A 14,330-nucleotide genomic window follows, 5' to 3' on the forward strand; every position below is an offset into this window, starting at 1 on the left:
AATCCCCCAGTGAGGGGCTGGGGACTAGGCTTAGTGGTAGAGCCCCGCCTAGAATCCCCCAGTGAGGGGCTGGGGACGAGGCTTAGTGGTAGAGCCCCACCTAGAATCCCCCAGTGAGGGACTGGGGGCGAGGCTTAGTGGTAGAGCCCCGCCTAGAATCCCCCAGTGAGGGGCTGGGGGCGTGGCTCAGTGGTAGAGCCCCGCCTAGAATCCCCCAGTGAGGGGCTGGGGGCATGGCTCAGTGGTAGAGCCCTGCCTAGAATCCCCAGTGAAGTGCTGGGGGTGTGGTTCAGTGGTAGAACACTTGGCTAACATGTGAAAAGCCTTAGTCCACTTTGTACTAGCACAAAAAAAAAAAAAAAAAAAAAACAAAAACAATCACTACCACCAAAACCTTTTTTTTATGGCTGAAAGGCTAACCTATGGCCTCCAGCTTCTTTAATCTTCAATTGAAATTGGCAAGTAATTACACTAAGGTTCCTACAGTACAGTAGGAAGATTCTAGATCTTTCGGATACTCATTAGCGGCCAAAGCCTGGGGCACCTTGACTGCCTTAGATCTCCCGACTCTGAGTGTGAGTGGCTAAGGCCGATGGCCCATGCATGCCATGAGACCCTGGAGGGGACAAGGGGGCTCTGTGCTTGTCTGGGGTTCCTTGAGCCTCTGTCCTGCAAGGGCGCTGAGTCTTCACCAGCTCCACCACTGCTTTCCCGGCCTCCTCAGACCTCAGTGGGGCTGGGCTTGGAGGCCGACAAGATGGACTCCAGCCCAGGCGCAGGGCTTACTTACCCATGCTTCCTTCCTCAGGATCTTCATCATCTGGGCCATCAGCAGCTGGTTCCGCCGAGGACCATCCCCTCAGGACCAGTCAGGCCCTGGAGGGGCCCCACGTGTCGCCAGCCGAAACCTATTCCCCAAAGACACTCTAATGGTAATGCTGGGTGGAGGGCGAGCAGAGGGCTGGGACATGACAGTGACGTGGGGAGGACAGGCAGGGTGGGGCAGGTCCTGGCCGCATCAGCTCTGTACACACATGGTTCCCAGGTGCTCTCGCCCATCAGTGCAGGTGACTTGGGCCACCCGAGGGACACTGAGGAAACAGGACCTTTGGGAGCTCATACAGTAGACTTCCCGCTTGTTGGGTACCTATTGCAACAGGGTCCCCGGGTGCTTTCTTTCAGAAACATGTTTGGCTTTGTGGCTGTGGGTGACAGGGTGACTGGAATCAGTTCAGGTTCCCGAGCTAACAGCACATGCAGACTCCTCCCCTCAGGCTGTTCCACGGCATGCTCTGCCTAGCTCAGCCTGTCAGCAGGCCGCTGTCTATGGATGGACGGACCCTCGGGATGGGGACGGTTGGTGGGAGCCTTGGGCTGAGGAGGAGGAGGAGGCTCCCCAAGCTGCCTCCCCCCTGAGGCACTTGCCTTCCTTGTCCAGATCTGTCCATTCCAACCGGGAGGCCATCATGGAGGCCCTGCTTCCCCTCGTCCTTAGTCCATCGTTGGTAGTCTGGGGCTCTTGGTGTCACAGTTCAGGGCAGAGCCGGCATATAACAAAAGCCAAAGTTGAGTTGGCCAGCTTCTGTCAGGCATTGTCCACAGACAGCACTGCCAGCGTCTGAGCAGCGCCCACCCTGCCTGCCTTTCACAGAACCTGCACGTGTACATCTCCGAGCACGAGCACTTCACAGACTTCAACGCCACCTCAGCGCTCTTCTGGGAGCAGCACGACCTGGTGTATGGGGACTGGACCAGCGGGGAGAACTCGGACGGCTGCTATGAGCACTTTGCAGAGCTGGACATCCCACAGGTGGGCCTTCCACAGTCCCCTGCCTCTGCCCGGTCCCGTAGGCTAGCTAGTGTCGCGTATTCCCAGCGTTAGCCAGCCCGCCGTCGGTGCCTGTCCCTGACGGGTCCACTCAGCACAGTGATGGCAAAGGTAGAGTGTCCAGGTGATATGATGAACAGTGACGGGCATCTCCTGTTGAGCACCCCCAGCAGATGATGTGTGGGAGTGCCTGTACCCGGACATTTGAGAGGCGTCGCAGCTGAGCGTGATAGCACTCCTCTGTAGCCTCCCAGCACGTAGACAGCTGAGGCAGGGTTACCATGAGTGCAAAACCAGGCTGTGAATTAGGGGAAGATGTGTCTTAAAACAAAAAGAAGCTTTACTGCCCCACGTAACTGTTACTGCCCCGTGTAACTGCTGCCTGTGCTGTGTGTGATAGATGAGCTGGGCTGAGCAGCAGCGGGCGGCCTCAGTCAGGGCAGCCGCTCCTGAGAGATTCCTTTTGTTCCCTGGCTCTGCCTCCTCGGCCTGTTCAGTATGTTCTCCATTCTCACAGCCACTTGAGCTCCGTGGTCCAGATGAGGCGTGCTGGGGCCTCTGTGGGCACAGCTGTCTCGCCAGCCTTGAGCTCAGGAGCATGAGGCCGGGCTCTGCATCTCCATCCGGTCACTGAGCCGCAGACTGGCACACAAGCACTCAGCAGCTTGGTTGTGTTTGTTTGTTTGTTTGTTTTCCTCAGTTGTTGGCAGTTGGGTGTAAAGCATCTATTTTGTGTGCTACATAAGTACTGTACAACTGAGCCACAGCCCTGCCCTGGGGTTTTATCTTTGAATCTTTTTGTTTTGTTTGTTTCTAGATAGGGTCTTTGTGTAGCTCTGGCTGTCCTGGAACGCACTCTGTAGACCAGGCTGGCCTCAAACTCAGAAATCCACCTGCTTCTGCCTCCCAAGTGCTGGGACTTATTGTGCCACGACTTCCTGGTGGATTTTTTTTCCTTTATTTTTTTTAAAGAGTTATTTATTTTATGTATATATGAGTAGAGAGGGCATCAGATCCCATTACAGATGGTTGTGAGCCACCATGTGGTTGCTCAGATTTAAACTCTGGACCTCTGGAAGAACAGTCAGTGCTCTTAACTGCTGAGCCATCTCTCCAGCCCCAAGGATTTTTTTTTTTTTTTTTTGAGACAGCCTCATGTAGCTCAGGCTAGTCTTGCTGTGTAGCAGAAACTGGTTTAGAACCTTCATTCAGCTGCTTGGATTATAGGAGTGTGCTGTCGCACCTGACCTCAGCCCCTCCCCTGATAGGGACCCTGAATGCCCAGGCTGTGAACCCTGAGCACACTCCAGAAGTCTCAGTCTCCCGAGTGACTGACACTGAACGCCGGCCTGGGCCCCGGACGGCCACTGCAGCCAGTGTGCACATGTTGACTGTGGCGGAGGAGAGATGCCCGCCTCTGAGGCTGGATCTGCATGGCAGCCCTGGTCTGTGGCTCCAGCCATGCTATGGCTGTGCTGTCAAGCTCTGGTCCTTCCTGGAGGTTCAGGAAACGATGGGGACCAGCAAGCTGGTCTTCAGAGCTCAGGTTTCACCCTCAGGAAGCAGCTGGTGAGCTCAGCTCAGATCCTCCTTGCCTTCCCTAGTCCTAGGAAGGTGGGAGTGAGGAAGGCTTTGTCCAGAAGGGCAGTGGGGCGTGGCACACGGCGTGGAAGGTGGAAAAATGGGTCAGGAGCTCATAGACTGATTATTTTCTGTTTTCTTTTGTTTCTCACAATATGGTCTTCCTTGTGCCTAAGCTTGAAATCCTCCGGCCTCAGCTGGAATTAGAGGCATGCACTGCCACAACTGGTTTTCAGAAAACTGAGTTCTGACTCCCTTGCAGCCTGTCTGTAACCCTTGGTGTGAGTGAGCCCTGAGCCTCACCAGCACAGCAGGGTCATATTGTGAGCTGTGGTGATGCAGGGCTCAAGTGCCTTTCCTGTGAACTCACTAGTGTAGACGTGTGCTTCGCGGCCTGTTAGTGCAGGGCTGGGCGGTTCTTGCTGTGAACTCACTAGTGTAGACGTGTGCTTCGCGGCCTGTTAGTGCAGGGCTGGGCGGTTCTTGCTGTGAACTCACTAGTGTAGACGTGTGCTTCGCGGCCTGTTAGTGCAGGGCTGGGTGGTTCTTGCTGTGAACTCATTAGTGTAGACATAGACGTGTGCTTCGCGGCCTGTTAGTGCAGGGCTGGGTGGTTCTTGCTGTGAACTCATTAGTGTAGACATAGACGTGTGCTTCGTGGCCTGTTAGCGCAGGGCTGGGCGGTCCTTGCTGCAGTGCTGGATAGCCTACATCCGGTTGAGCTGCACCCAGTCTTCAGTCTTACTCCAGCACTGGGGACAGAGCCAGTCCGCTGACCTCTGTGTCTTGAGTCCTCAGTAAGCTGCTAGAGAGTTGGTAGTAAGTGGAAGCCACTGTCGGCGGGTGACATGTGGCTTTGGATTCTCTCTGCCTCCCTCACCAGTCACCTTCTTTTGCAGAGTGTACAGCAGAATGGCTCCATCTATATCCATGTCTACTTCACCAAGAGTGGCTTCCACCCAGACCCCCGGCAGAAGGCCCTGTACCGCCGCCTCGCCACGGTCCACATGTCCCGGAGTAAGTGACTTCCCTTCTGCTCTTGGCATGCTGGCTCAGGTCTTGTGGAGCAGGCAGGAGCCCTGTGCTCTGGACTCAGGACTGATGAGACAGGCCCTGGCCCCACTCATGTCACCTGCTCCAGGACACCCAGGAGCCCGCTAGCGAGAGCAGAGTCTGGGTACGAGGCAAGCTGGGGTCCTAGCTAGGGCGCTGAGGGCCTGAGGCGGAGGCAGATCCTGAGTTTGAAGCCAGCCTGGGCTTCTTAGAGCAAATAGGTAAGAAAGCAGTTGGAGCTTAGCTCACCGAGTGGAAGGTGTTAGTCACAGAGCTCGCTGGCTCGGAGAAGCAGCTGAGGAGAATTTGATATAGAGCCGTGGGTCTGACAGAGTGGGCAAACTGCCCGATTGCCATGCAGGAAGCCCCGGCTTGGACCCCTAAGCAGCGAACCAGTTAGGTGATACACACCTGTGATCCCAGCATTGGCGGGGTGGAGGACGACATGACGTTCAAGGTCATCCTTGGTCTCTGATCAGGGAATTCAGGGCCAGCTGGACTGTGTGATCCCGTCTCCAAAAAAGAAAAGAAAGAAGAGAGAAAGACCACAAAAAGCAGCCCTCTTTTCTCTAACGGCCCGTGATGTATGCAGCACCGTCCATGGGGCGGGGCCTATAGCTGCTGCTGCACAGTCTTAGTGGGGAGGTAAAGAAGATGCTTGGTTAATTATAGTAATGGCAAGGCGTGTGCTGAGCTTCGTCGGGCAGTAAGTGCCTGATCCCAGCACTTGTCGGTGGAGGCAAGAGGATGGTGAGCTCAGGGCTGTCCTAGGATACAGAGGAGACTCCAGGCCGTATACAGAGAAAAGCAGCCGATGTCTCTCAGGCCTCCACACCCCACACTCACGCTCCACTCTGTGAGAGGCATGTGCGTCTCACAGAGAGAAAGGCAAAGCAAAGTAATAATCCGCAGGTCATGATCGCAGCGTGGGGTTCAGTACGGCGTTTCACGTTGTTTGGGGAGACACGTGTCAGAGTGGACTGTGTATCTCACTCAAGGCTTCTGTGACTCCATGCTGCATGGGGCAGCTTTCTTTACAAGCTTGGTCTCCCAGAACAGGGCATCTCTGCTCCCATAGGGCAAGGGCAGTTCCTATTAGAGTCTGTCTGTCTGTCTGTCCGTCTAATTTTATGTGCGTACGTGTTATACCTACATATATGTGTGTGCACTATATACATTGCTGGTGATGGCAGGGTCAGAGGACGTCGGATCCTCTGAAAGTGGAGCTATGAAGGGTTGTAGGTTATTGTGTGGGTGCTGTTTTGTGCGTGTGACCATGTCTGTGTCCCGTCTTCATCAGCCCTGGCTGGTGCTTGCTTGTAGTCTGAAGGTTGACAGTGCGTCTCTTCTCGGAGGCTGTCTCCGGAGCTTACTCTCTGAGATAGGCAGCTCTCGGTGCCTGCTACCCCAGCCGCACAAGGTGGGCTAGGTGCCAGGTAAGTCACCGAGAACAGTGGGATGACGGTGATGCTGTGGGCCGTGAGGAAGTGTGGGCTTTATCCCCATTCTCCACAGCACTTACTGAGGTTCCAGGAAGTGGCATCAATTCCCTGGCCTCCCTTCACTTGTAGGAGACAAGAGCTATGATCTTAGCTCAGAGCTCGGTGTTGGCCAGTTCCCTGTTCCCTTGTAGGGGTGGATAGGGCAGCTCGGCAGCACAGACCATTTCGGTTTTGTTTGCCTCTTGGTGGAACCCAAGGCTTTTCACACAGGAGACTGTGCTTTCATCTGTGCTCAGGCCTCTTACAGGGACATTGTAGGCGGGGTGAGACACGCCCCCAGCCCCTCACTGGGAGATTCTAGGCGGGGCTCTACCATTGAGCCACGCTCCAGGCCGTCCCCTGGGGATTCTAGGCGGGGCTCTACCACTGAGCCACGCCCCCAGCCCCTCACTGGGGGATTCTAGGCAGGGGCTCTACCACTGAGCCATGCCCCCAGGCCCTCACTGGGGGATTCTAGGCGGGGCTGTACCACTGAGCCACGCCCCCAGCCCCTCACTGGGGGATTCTAGGCAGGGGCTCTACCACTGAGTCACGCCCCCAGCCCCTCACTGGGGGATTCTAGGCAGGGGCTCTACCACTGAGCCACGCCCCCAGCCCCTCATTGGGGGATTCTAGGCAGGGGCTCTACCACTGAGCCACGCTCCAGGCCGTCCCCCGGGGATTCTAGGCGGGGCTCTACCACTGAGCCACGCCCCCAGCCCCTCACTGGGGGATTCTAGGCAGGGCTCTACCACTGAGCCACGCTCCGGCCTGTCCCCGGGGGATTCTAGGTGGGGCTCTACCACTGAGCCACGCCCCCAGCCCCTCACTGGGGGATTCTAGGCAGGGCTCTACCACTGAGCCACGCTCCGGCCTGTCCCCGGGGGATTCTAGGTGGGGCTCTACCACTGAGCCATACCCCTGACACCTGGGGAGGTGATTCTAGGCCATACCCCAAGCTCCTCAGTGAGGGAATTCTAAGTAGGAGCTCTGTCTACCAACAATCCTAAATTCATTTTATCATTATTTTAATTGTTTTTTATTTTTTGAGAAAGGGTGTCTGCTTTCCTGGCTGTCCTGTATAACTCACCAGGCTGGTCTTGAACTCACACAGATATTTCTGCCTCCGCCTCTTGAATACTGGGATTAAGAGCTTGTGCCATCTTCCCAAGCTACTTTGTTTTGTTAGAGTATTTGATTTTATGTGTTTTGAGTGTTTGCCTGTATGTTAGTACTTGTATCCATTAGCTACTTGGGATTACTGGCTTTTGCAGAAGTAGGTTCAGCAAGGGAGGCAGTTTTCCTTCTTAACATGAATAAGAGCTAGTGACATTCACGTTGGGAGGCGTGGCCAACTTTTTGCTCTTGTCTCAGGCACTGTAGTGGGAACCCTGGCTAGCCTGACCTTAGCAAGGGGAAGTCAGCCCACTTGTGGCTGGGGGTTCACAGAGTCGGTTCCCGTGCTGGCTTCTCACGGGATTGGCACCAGACCTCCTTTGGAACTGCTTTCTAATCCCATATGTGGCTGTCCCTGCCTGGGGTTCAGAGCACGTAGGTGAATTTGGAGTCAGGTGGGTGTGTGTTGCAATGGCATTCAACTGTCCAGGAGAGGGCCTGTGTCCTCCTTGGGGAGGCAAGCTCCAGTGAGGTGGCCCATGCCTGTAGTCCAGCCTAAGTTGTAGAGTGAGGTGCAGTTTCAGAAAAGCCGTGGTCACGGCCATGCAGGAAGGGAGCAATGTTGGGGTGTGGGTTCCAGGTGAATGTGTGTCCTTGGCTGTCTTAGGGAGTGGCCAAGCAAGTTTTAGAAATGAGAGTCTTTGCCTTCTGCCTGGATAAATCTAGAAGTGGTGCGTCTACAAAAAGGTGGGGTGGCAGTTCCTTGAAATTTAGGGGTGGTTGAGGCTTCTCCAGTGATGTAATCATCAGAGGGAAGCCGGGACAGCCACGATGAGATGGCAGTGTTCACAGACCTCCCCCTCCCTCTGCCCACAGTGATCAACAAATACAAGCGTAGGCGATTTCAGAAAACCAAGAACCTACTGACAGGAGAGACAGAAGCTGACCCGGAAATGATTAAGGTAAACAGAAGTGGGGTTGTTGGCTCATGGTATTACCTCGTTGGCACAAGTTTTGGTCAGGTCAAGTGACTGCCACTCGTGTGTACTTCCATTGTGTGGGACAAGAACACCGTGGCAGGAAGACTGCAGACAGGTCAGCCCAGGCTGCCCTGGGGAGCCCATTTCACATGGGACCCTGGCTCTAAGTTCCAGAGGCAGCCGGTGGAGAGGCTGGCTGGACACCATGTAGCGGGCACAGAGCTGGAGCAGTGGCTTGGAGCAGTGGGAGGCTTGGTCGGCTCTGCGCCTCCTGTGGGCTGAGCAGACCAGGGCGTTCTCTAAGGACCACGAGCTCACCTCTCTCCGTGGCGATGGGCAGGAGGCGTGGTCCTAGGGTGAGCTGGGGCCACTCAGAGGGGTGCCAGGTGCTTTCTCGGCCTCCACAAGCCTGTCCTTATTTCAGATGAGGAGGTGGGGATGGTCGAGTCCCAGGCTCATCTCCGGCTTAGTAGGTGATGGCTCTCAGCGTGCGCCTCCCGGCCATAGCTGCAGTGGCTGGTCTTCTGCCTCAGTCTTCCTCAGTCTTCATGGAGGGTGTAGGCAGCAGTATTTATGGGGTCTGTACCCGCCTTAGGCCTACTGCTCATTTCCATCTCCCCACAGAGGGCTGAGGACTATGGCCCTGTAGAAGTAATCTCGCACTGGCACCCTAACATCACCATCAACATCGTGGATGACCACACGCCATGGGTGAAGGGCAGTGTACCACCCCCACTGGACCAATGTAAGTGGAGCCAGAACCTCAGAGCCTGGGACCTGGTCCCCCAGCCCCATCTGTGAGAGACCCTGCTAGTTCCACACCCCCCTAACCACCCTCGTCCTGTCCTCTCTCCCCACACTCTTCCTGAGCCAAGGACTGGCCACTGTGGTGGGAATGGCTGCATCTGGCGTCAGCTCACACCTGGGTCCTCACTGGCTCCTGTAGAGCTGGGGTGTGAGCAGAGTGCTGTGCTGGGGACGAGCTTCAGCGGCCACTCCCTTTGCCGTCCACGGAGTCCTCTCCATTGAGGGCCTGGGACCCTTCTGCTCCTCACGGCACAGTCAAGAAATGCTGTGTGGTGTCTTGGCCAGGCTGAGCAGTGTCCGCCCCGTATGCCCACAGATGTGAAGTTCGATGCCGTGAGTGGCGACTACTATCCCATCATCTATTTCAATGACTACTGGAACCTGCAGAAGGATTACTACCCTATTAACGAGAGCCTGGCCAGCCTGCCACTACGTGTGTCCTTCTGCCCACTGTCACTATGGCGCTGGCAACTCTATGCCGCACAGAGTACCAAGTCACCCTGGAACTTCTTAGGTGACGAGCTGTACGAGCAATCGGACGAGGAGCAGGACTCAGTGAAGGTGTGTGGGCGGCCGCGGGCTGAGGGACATGGGAGACCACCCAACGCTCCACAGGCTGAGGGGCGTGGGGACCACCCAACACTCCTCCAGACACTTCCACAGCTGCCTGGTTCATCCCCCCAAGCAGTGGACAGGAAGTGAGTCCCTAACCCTAGCTCACCGTGGGGACCTGGCTCCTGACGTGACTCCTTTACTGTCTCCTGTTTGCCTCTTGCCTGTGACACACACACTCCCTCTCTGACGGTCACTAGAGCAGTCTGTAGAGGCCTTACCAGATCCTGCTTGGTATTCCAAGGGACATTAGGAAAAATGGCTCTTGGAAATGCGGTGCCACAGCAGGGCCCGAGCAGTGCTCACAGGCTCTCTCCCCAGGTCGCCCTGCTGGAGACCAGCCCGTATCTTCTGGCCCTCACCATCATCGTCTCCATTGTCCACAGTGTCTTCGAGTTCCTGGCTTTCAAAAATGGTAGGCATGGCGGCCTGGGACACTGAGGCAACCAGTGGAGGAAATAATCTGTTCCCTACTTCCTCTCCGTGCCTGGGGTCTCTGTACTCTAGAGGCCTGGAGGCCTGAGGAGGGACAGTGACCCCCACTGGGCACAGAACTGAGGGAGGTGCTGGGCCGAGGCCAGGCTGGCACCACCAGGAAGCAGGGTGGGGAACTCCAGAGCCAGAGAAAGGGAAGCCCCGGGGCCGCTCCAGCTCCTGCCTGATGGGAGGCCCCAGCTGCAGCTGCCCAGTTCTGCTACAACCCATGGCTGCATTCAGCTCCAGGACTGAGGTAGAGGCAGGCCTGCAACTGTGCAGCTCTGCTACTGCAGTCCTTCCGACTGTGCTGTCAGCCTCCAGGCTGCTGGCCCTTCCTGAGGGGTTTGGAAGGCTCCCTGAAGCTCCTGGAATTGGCAGGAGTGATGGACACCTCTGTCATGCTGATACTGAATGGAGGCTGCATTCAGAAGAGAAGCCTTGAGGGGTCCTCAGTGTGGCCCTCCTAGAAAGCCATGCTCTGCTGAGCTGGCTTCCCTTGTGTGGGGTGCTGGGTCTGTTCCCAGCCAGAGATTAGTGAGGAGCAAGTCTTGCCACACATGAAAGCCAGCAAGTGTGAGCTGGGCTTTGCCCCTATGCCAGGCCCCCCACCCCCATCCAGGAAGGGATTCTGTCCACTAGGCTTCCAGAGTCCCGTCTACAGACCCTTCCCCACCATCTTGGGGCTTGGATGACAACCTTGTGAGTGGGGTGTGCTAAGGCCGCGCCGCAGGTTGGCGCGTGTGGGCCAGGGCCCATGCTCCTGAGCCTGAATGCTTGTGGGACAGCTTGACCTCCGGAAGTCAGGGCCAGGGAGACCAGAAAATAGCAGGGTCCCCGGGGTAATGCACATGGAGACCAAAGACCAGGGCTTGTCTGCACCCCATGGAGAGCTCACAGTTTGAGTAGGAGGCCAGAAGAAAGGTCCCCAAGCACACACCCTGGGTCCTCCTGTCTAGGGGAGGTAGGATGGCATTGTGATGCTGATCTGGTGTGTGCCCAGGCTCTGTCAGGCAAAGCTGTACAGCCCAACTGTGCCCTAGCTAAGCTGCTTCCCCAGCACCTGCTGACCCTCAGTGCCCAAGTGACCAGCCCAGGGAACTGGTGTCCCTGTCTCATATGACCATGGACAAGGGCCTGTGTGCCCTCTGCTTTTGTGGGAGAAAGTGCAGCCCAGGAAAAGCTGCTGACCACCTGTGCCCACATCCTCTGCAGACATTCAGTTCTGGAACAGCCGTCAGTCCCTGGAGGGGTTGTCTGTGCGCTCCGTCTTCTTTGGCGTTTTCCAGTCCTTTGTGGTTCTTCTTTACATCCTGGACAATGAGACCAACTTTGTGGTACAGGTCAGCGTCTTCATTGGGGTCCTCATCGACCTCTGGAAGATTACCAAGGTCATGGACGTCCGGGTGAGTCAAGCACTGTGTCGCTGTGGGACTTGCAGGGTGGGAAGGGGGTCGCTTGCTTAGCCAGGACCTGCCTTGGTCTCTGGGGGTTTCCCAATGCCTGCCTAGCTCTCAGGACCTAGGGGATTTTCACAGTAGGGGATTTTTTGGGGTCACATTAGGGCAGGGGAACTGGGAAGAGTGAGGAAGGGCAGGGGCTGGTTCTGGCTGGGGAGTGGCAGGAGCCGGGTCCCAGCTGACCTTGGCTTTCCCTTTACAGCTGGACCGGGAGCATAGAGTGGCAGGAATCTTCCCTTACCCAACCTTCAAAGACAAATCCACCTACATTGAGTCTTCGACGAAAGTATATGATGACGTGAGTGACCCCCATGGCCCTGGGGTGGTCTCCAAACACCCAAACTCATCAGGACAGGCTGGGCCATGGGCCTTGTCTGCCAGTATTCCTGTCAGACCCGTGTCACACCCTGTGTTCTCCGCCTGCCGTATCTACTTCCTGGCCAAGTCCAGAGTTCTCAGAGCCACCTGGAAATTCCCCTGACCTAGCCCACTGGTCCAGGTGTGGGTGGATGGGGACAAGGAGGAGAAACAGAACAGGGCCTGCAGAACCGGCCTGTTCTGTGACCCCCAACCCACCCCGCCCGGCCCCACAGATGGCGTTCCGGTACCTGTCCTGGATCCTCTTTCCCCTGCTGGGCTGCTATGCCGTCTACAGCCTTCTGTACCTGGAGCACAAGGGCTGGTACTCCTGGGTGCTCGGCATGCTCTACGGGTTCCTGCTGACCTTCGGTGAGTGTCCAGCTCCCCGCCGGGGGACACACCCACTGTTCCAGGCCCAGGCCACAGCCTTGGGGCTGGCTGCCCGGCCTGGCCTTGCCCCGCCTTGAGGGCCTGTGCCCGCAGACCCCCCGAGGCCCATGCTCTGTGCCTCAGCGGGCACAGCAGCCTAGCCCTGTCCAGGGACTCGCCAGCTTCCAGACAGTGCCCACCCAGAGTGAGTGGCCATGGGGACAGGGAGCAGGAAGGGTGCTCTGGCCAGGTCTACAGAAGGAAGGCATGTGTTGTGGAGATCCTGAAGTGCAGAGAGAAGGCAGGCGCTCAGTGAGGACAGAGTGCAGGCGGGGCAGAGCAGTAGAGGCGCACTGAGATGGGGTTCAGGAGCCATTCTGAGCACAGGCACTTGGCCGTCAGTCCCCAGACCTGACCAGGAGACACAACATGGAGATCTGGGGATGCTTGAAACTGGGAATCTGGGATTGGATATCTGAGATCACGGCCATCCGGAGCTATAGCATAACAGTGGGACCAGAATGCAGAGATCCGTGGTGGGCTGGGCCAGAGGAGCAGCGTGAGCCGGGCAGCTGGTCACGGTACCCTTGTCTTCCCGAAGGCTTCATCACCATGACACCGCAGCTCTTCATCAACTACAAGCTCAAGTCCGTGGCGCATCTGCCATGGCGAATGCTCACCTACAAGGCCCTCAACACGTTCATTGACGACTTGTTTGCCTTTGTCATCAAGATGCCTGTCATGTACCGGATTGGCTGCCTGCGGGACGGTAAGGCCCAGAGGACTTGGGCACAGTGGGCCGGGAGGAGCCTCATCTCACAGGTGGGCCATCTCCCTCACACGGTCCCTTCCCCCAGATGTGGTTTTCTTCATCTACCTCTACCAACGGTGGATCTACCGCGTCGACCCCACCCGTGTGAACGAGTTCGGTATGAGTGGAGAGGATGTCGCAGCAGCGGCGTCCGGGGCCCAGGCGTCCACTGCAGCAGGGGCTCTCACACTTGCGCCCAGCACAGCTGTTACCGGAGAGGATGCCTCCACAGTCCCAGAGGCCACGCCTGGGGCCTGCACTGCCAGCCAGCCCCAGGAAGCCCCTCCAAAGCCAGCAGAGGACAAGAAAAAGGATTAGCCACTGCAGTCCTCCTTATCTGCTCCTGGTGACTGACCACCACCCACCTCCCGGGCCCCTCCCTTACCCTTCCTGTCGCCCTCTTCCTGGACAGATCAGGCCGGGGCGGCAGGAGGCCCCCAGGGCCAGGGCCCAGTGTGTGAGATGGGGCCAGGCAGGCCGGGGCTGGCTGTGTATGTGGAGGCCCCGTCTGTCGTCTGTTTATCCGTCTGTCCTTACGTGTTCGCAGACATCTCGCCCTGCCAGCCCAGTACCATCGGGAATCATGGTGAAGCCAATATGGCGCCGAGGGTGGGCCAGGCGGGGAAGGGGCCAGGGCTCCCCTGTGGGATGCCTGTGGTCCTCCATCATCTTGTCCCTCATCCCCTGACCACCCTGCTCCCAGACCGCCGCCCTTTAACACAGTCTGGATTTAATAAATTCATATGGGTGTTTAACTTAGGCTCAGCCACCGCGCCTCCTCTGCCTGCCTGGCGCACTGCGCAGCTGCCTTGGGGCTTCAAGAGACCTGCCTGGAGGTGATGACGGGAGTGGAGTCTTGGGTGGTTCAGCATTTAATACCCTGGACTAACCCTGGGCTGCATAAAACCATTAGTGGGGTGCATGCCTACAAGTCAGAAGAGCTAACTTAGAGAGATGGCAGAGGCTTGCAAGGTGGCTCAGTGGGTGAAGGTATTTGCCGCGCAACCCTGACAACCTGACTTTGCACTTCGGTTGTGCTACAAGGCCACACAACCTGAGTTGATCACCAAACCACACACAGAGGCAGGAGAGAAGCAACTATAGTGTTGTCTGACCTCCCCCAGCACACTCTGGCACACATCCCCAAACATAACTGCCTCAAAAGTGGCCTCCCAAAGCACTTCCATCATCTTAGACTCCTACGGGGCTGTTGGGTGAAAGCAACTGGGGTTTCTGTGCAGCTACCTGCCACGAGGCAGGGCCTGAAACACCAGACACTGCCCAATCTGCCCTTGAGTCCCCAGGCTACCTCTAAGGACACACCCTGCTTAGACTCCTCAGTGGAGAAGTGGGGCCTGTGTGCACTTAGCTGGGCCACAGGGAGCAGAAAAGCCTTGG

At 56.9% G+C, this 14,330-nt stretch overlaps 1 protein-coding gene across 1 annotated transcript in view; it reads left to right on the forward strand.

Moving 5' to 3' along the window:
* Positions 1-13,691, forward strand: part of Clptm1 (CLPTM1 regulator of GABA type A receptor forward trafficking) — a 31,967-nt gene extending 18,276 nt beyond the window's left edge. Inside the window, exons 3-14 of the mRNA XM_052171416.1 lie at positions 809-932; positions 1,652-1,810; positions 4,309-4,426; positions 7,936-8,021; positions 8,664-8,784; positions 9,163-9,407; positions 9,780-9,873; positions 11,148-11,338; positions 11,595-11,690; positions 11,986-12,121; positions 12,723-12,890; positions 12,979-13,691. Coding sequence (XP_052027376.1) covers positions 809-932; positions 1,652-1,810; positions 4,309-4,426; positions 7,936-8,021; positions 8,664-8,784; positions 9,163-9,407; positions 9,780-9,873; positions 11,148-11,338; positions 11,595-11,690; positions 11,986-12,121; positions 12,723-12,890; positions 12,979-13,250 — 1,810 coding nt within the window. The 3' untranslated portion in view covers positions 13,251-13,691. The remainder of the gene's footprint in view (positions 1-808; positions 933-1,651; positions 1,811-4,308; positions 4,427-7,935; positions 8,022-8,663; positions 8,785-9,162; positions 9,408-9,779; positions 9,874-11,147; positions 11,339-11,594; positions 11,691-11,985; positions 12,122-12,722; positions 12,891-12,978) is intronic.
* Positions 13,692-14,330: the final 639 nt, after the last annotated feature.

This window comes from Apodemus sylvaticus, chromosome 1, assembly GCF_947179515.1.
Source record: "Apodemus sylvaticus chromosome 1, mApoSyl1.1, whole genome shotgun sequence".
NCBI lineage: Eukaryota > Metazoa > Chordata > Mammalia > Rodentia > Muridae > Apodemus > Apodemus sylvaticus.